Genomic DNA, 5,208 nt, shown 5'->3' with positions numbered 1-5,208 from the left:
CTGTGTGGCGGCATTGGCGCATTTTTGTTCTTAATGTTACTCTTTCATCAGGAGTGTCAGAAGTAGAGTACATGGCGGTCATGCATTAGCTGTCAATCACTAGATGACTTGCATACACAATTGAACACCCGCGGGTTCGACGGTAGGCTTCGCTTCAACGACTTCATGAAAATGTTTGATTCTTCGTATGGCATGAAAGGGATTCAATATTCAAATAACAGCTTTTTCGGAGGGTATCCATCTAAACACAACGGTGTTGGAGATGGTGGTAACAGAATCCGATTACCTGATAAGATTTGATCTTAGTAGTCATTTCAACTTAGAGTAAAAACGTGCTTCATTACTTACAACTGGGGAAACAATGGTATAATAAACTGCACCAGGTAATTACATTTGTGATGCTAAATGTGCATCAATAATTAACAGTTTTTCTCTTTCGGAGCCTTCGAAAACTGAATACTTCAGGTCTGTATAGTTGCGATCACATCTTCCCCTGCCATGAAAGGGCACATATGAAGTACGAGTACACATTCAGCATTCAGCTACCTTCTTTATCCGCAACGCCCATTCATATTAGCATTTTATTGAATGTGAACAAGATTATACTCGTTCTGCTAGAATCATTGCTTCACAAATCTAAATAAAAAGTGATCAATTGAGATTGTTGCATTTTTTTAATACAACCATTCTATGTAAACGCGTTGGTCAGAAAAGGTTCTTATGGACACGCGATATATAAATGACGTCAAGAAAGTGGTAGTCTGCAAGTGTGGTGTTTTTGAAACTTAAACCATCTCAACAATCTTTAAAAGCCAACATATCGCTTTATAAAAGTTTTATTTCGACCTATTTTCAAAATACTTTTTAATATGTAACGTGTATCTTTTTTTCAAACCTTTTCTTCTTACACTAACACTACGACCGGTTGAAGAAATGTCGATGCGCTTATGAAAATCTTCATCATCATACCATGCTAACATAAAAGTTACATGTCAATTTTTAATTTGATAACTATTAACCTGTGGGAACCTTAAGAACTGTGTTGTTGTTTTTAAGTTGTTGTTTGTTGGACCTATTGTTAGTTGCTAGTGGGGGTCGATCCCACAACATTCGCTGCTTAGGCGGGTATTTTAAATATTGGTTTAAGGGCTAGTTTAATTTCAAGACAGTCAAAGTGCCGCTATATACCTTTATAATACCCTTTTTGCCCCTCGATTTTGAAATTCCTATGCCAATTTCGAAGACCATAATCAATTTCCAATGACCTTCTGGCTAATCTTGTGATGTGCGCATTAACGTTGAACGCAGTATGAAAAGGACTTTTTTGTAAAATTGTCAGAATTCGAACTCAGGACGTCTCGATTCGCAGGTGTACAGGTTGTTGGTTTGATCCCCATCGGAGCACACAGCAAGTAATTTATAAAGCGACATTAGCACTATGTAGCAGTTTGAATGTTAAAACTCTTCCTCTCCCTATTGTCTGCATGATGTTATCCTCTACTGCAATCTCCAGTGTGCAGTTTAAAGAGGAGTTTATACGCTTAAATGGGAAATTTAGCCTTTTTGTTGAATTAGGTTTTAACAACAATGAATGAAATCTAAAGTGAAACACATCCGGAAGAGAAAAGGGAATATAGGTCAGCTCCGTATACGTGGTGCCGACCAGACTCTTGGAGCTCAAGTGTTCCATGCAAGGGAGGCTAAAATATTCAATTCATATACCAACGTCTTAACTAATGATATATATAGCCGTTACCTAGTATTATAAAGATATAGAGACAACTAGAATTTGGGCGTTGGGTTCGATCCCCTTGAGATGCACATACGATAATTGCAATGTAAATGTTACTCATTGTCAATGCATACGGCTTCGCGTATTTGTGTCTTTGTTTCATTTAAGGGAAAAAATCGAATAAAGTTGTATATAGCTGTTTGTCGGTAACGAAAATATGCAGAGTGAATCTCAGTGAGCCTTCTAGAAGGTTCGATAGATGAAATATAGCCAAGTAGTCTCAATAAGTAAAATATTTAGAATTGATTAACTTTCAAAGACATTTTGAGCAAAGACACAACAGGGTTAAATTTTAATGAATTATATAAGCTTTACCGATCATTTTATTTTGACAGAAGATGTTCTCATCGATGTTTATGATCTCAAGTATAGTGTTGAGACGTTGTGTGCACCTCGTTTAGCTACTGTTAGACTTTGGCTTGTCGCTGTAGCTTTCATTGGATTATAATACTATATTTTCATTTTTGTATAGTTCATATTGTATAACATGCAAGGAGCTATGACGTCATTGCTTATTTCAATATTGCGCTCCGACGAGGTAAGCGCGACTTCATTTAGCAAATAATATACGACATAACAAAAATATACTGTTCTTTAAATAAAACGTATGTTGTCGGTTACACTTCATTGATAACAAATATTCAATTGCAGACAGAAGAGAACGTCTAAGTTTAATCGCAATGAATATTTTTTTGAAATGTAAATACAAGTGTTGATCGCATTTTTTCTTACAAGTCACCTGAAAAAAACGCAGTTGGGCAAGCGAGCAATTAACCCTAGAAGCATTTTGGCGCTTCATGCGTGCCCTAATGTATTTACAGAGCATAAATGCAGAACCAAAATGTGATCAATCCTTAGTGTAAACTCGGTATCTCATTTTTATGTCTTGGTTGTAACGTTATCTTTAAATCTGGAAGATTTTCTCTTTAATTGATATATTTTGTTTGATTTAATGTAGTCTATTCTATATACAGAAATTAACAAACTCTGTCATATAATTAGGCTGATTTTGTAGCTAAATATATCCAGTGGGACACATCCTTTCTTTAATTCAGCATCAGTTGCAGAAGATTATATATTTCTTTTAAATATGCTGTATAGATATATTATATCTTAATCCATTGCTCTTTGCTGTGTGCTTATGCTGGATGAAAATACTCGTGCATAATCCCAAAGAAACGATTGCAAAATCGCGCCCGTGCATTCGTAGTGTAGTCTTCCCACATAAAATAAATCCTTGAAAAAATAACGTACACATTGCTCTTTTAAATGTAAATAAAGTTCTATGGCTTTCGTAACAAATTTTGAAAATGACGATACTGATGCATTTATTAGACATTAAAGCTATTCATGAACACATTCAATAAAGTTACCGAAATTCGGTAGTAAATATTTGATATATCTAGTCCGGAATTGTACTGTGTTTCACATATATCGTTGTTTCAAAACTAAAATGAAACTGTTTATACAGTTTTCAGATAAATTTAAACAATTAAAGTACTTATACATCACAGACTTTTTTCATCAAAATTTTTGCAAAATATATGATAATACTACAAAGTACAAACCAGCATATAAACATTGATTAAAATATTTATATTGAATACATTGATTCATTGTTAAGACAACAACAACATTTTTAAGCCACTTGTCTAATTACCAAATGCAACAAAACCAATAGTATTCTATAGATATTAACTGATAATTTGTATGATAATCATATTTAGCATGCTTATAATCAAAATAATATTTCCGTACAATTTAAATTAATACTATATGGTTTTATGATACATAAATCTTAAATGAATACATATATATATAATAATTATTTTCCAAATGTATATAACTATGTGATATCCGCGACAAATAGCCGGTAAACCCCCCTAGAAGAATAGCCAGTTATGCGGCGTTGTTCCAGTACCAGTCGTGTGTACTTCATCTTTATCCTCCTCATTCGTGGTTGAGCGGCGAGAACTCGGTCAATGATGCATGAAGCTGATCATTGTTGTAGTGGCTAGACACAAGTGACCTTTGTGGTCTACGTCTTTTCCCACATTTCCAAAACAGATTAATAAACGTACGTCTAAACTCATGACTCATAGAGCAATAGAGTATAAAGTTTACGCTACTGTTAACTAAAGCAATGATATCCATGGAATCTCCAAGCGGAATATAAACTTCCTCAAAGAAATCTCTAAGAAATATACAACACATGATTAGCACGCCCTGTGGCAGTTCCGTGATCAGGAATAGAACAATGACTATCAGTAACATGATTGTAGTCCTTGACATATCACGACTTCTCCGAGAAGGCTGGTTAACTGACCCGTTCCCTGACATCCGCTTTTTGCTTTTTAATCTTGTATTATTTAAGGTTATAAGCAACAAAGCACCGAAGATTATAATCAAAACACATGGAACTAGCTTAGCCAGACAGCTATATAAAATTAAACTGACAAGAATCATAGGCTTCACGTTTCCGGAACCCAAATTCCAGTTTTCAAAAACATAGATTGTAGTATTGTCCTTCCACGTCCACTCGTCAAGTGAATGACTAAGATAGTTTGGAATCATCAGAATAATGGACGCAATGAATATAATTCCAACAACCACTCTCGCACGAATTATGCGCCGCATTCTTGTTAGATTTCCTTTGGCCGGTGAATGTATATGACTATGACGGAATATTGCAAGGGCTACACACAGCCATATTGAAATTGTGTGAGCAGTAGAGGAGAAATTCAGATACACGAGCAGGAAGTGCATCCATCCCCACGTGTTTTTCTCCGCTGATATACTGTTAGCAGAGTAGCTAATGTAGAAATGAAAGGCGAAAGGAACGTAGGACATCATTGTTGCCGTGTCGGCAACTGCCAACCAAGTCAGCACACTGTTGATGGGTGTCTGTAATTTCTTCCTTGTTAGCACTATAATGTTTATGATATTCATTGGAATACCAAACACACATATTATAATGCTTACATAGCCATGAATGGTGCTATACCACCTGCTATATGCGTCCAGGGTTTCTGTATGGTAAACGATCGTCGGAGGGCCTGAGGTGGTGGCTATTGCTGCTGTTGTATTCATTGCATCAGTATACGATATTATACAAGTCGTATAAAAGCAGAGGCATCATTTAATTGTTGCTGCCAGGAGACAGTATTTCAAGTTCAACTGATTTAAAGTATTTTGACATTAAACAATATCAAAACATTCTCCAACTAATCATGTATTAAGATACTTAAAAGTGTGACCAATGCGCATTTCATGTTAAGATACATCACCACTAGGTATTAGACTGCAACAACATATTTGCGAAAAAGGTCCTTATGTACAATGTTTTGTAAGAAACGCATCTACATTCGTTTAAGTATAAATAAGCAACTAGTTTCTCACAGCGCTTATGCTGTCAA

At 35.4% G+C, this 5,208-nt stretch overlaps 1 protein-coding gene across 1 annotated transcript; it reads right to left on the bottom strand.

The window, feature by feature from the left end:
• Positions 1-3,742: 3,742 nt before the first annotated feature.
• On the bottom strand, positions 3,743-4,882 carry LOC128246380 (G-protein coupled receptor dmsr-1-like). The gene has a single exon (XM_052964563.1). The coding sequence runs from the start codon at positions 4,880-4,882 to the stop codon at positions 3,743-3,745; it is 1,140 nt and encodes a 379-aa protein (XP_052820523.1).
• Positions 4,883-5,208: the final 326 nt, after the last annotated feature.

The sequence above is a fragment of the Mya arenaria genome, chromosome 9 (genome assembly GCF_026914265.1).
Source record: "Mya arenaria isolate MELC-2E11 chromosome 9, ASM2691426v1".
NCBI classification, from domain to species: domain Eukaryota; kingdom Metazoa; phylum Mollusca; class Bivalvia; order Myida; family Myidae; genus Mya; species Mya arenaria.
Note: the sequence above shows the minus strand (reverse complement) of the source record. Positions and strands in the feature narration are given on the sequence as shown.

Coding starts and splice junctions, on each gene's coding strand:
- LOC128246380 (XM_052964563.1), bottom strand. CDS start 4,882: ATGAATACAACAGCAGCAATAGCCACCACCTCAGGCCCTCCGACGATC.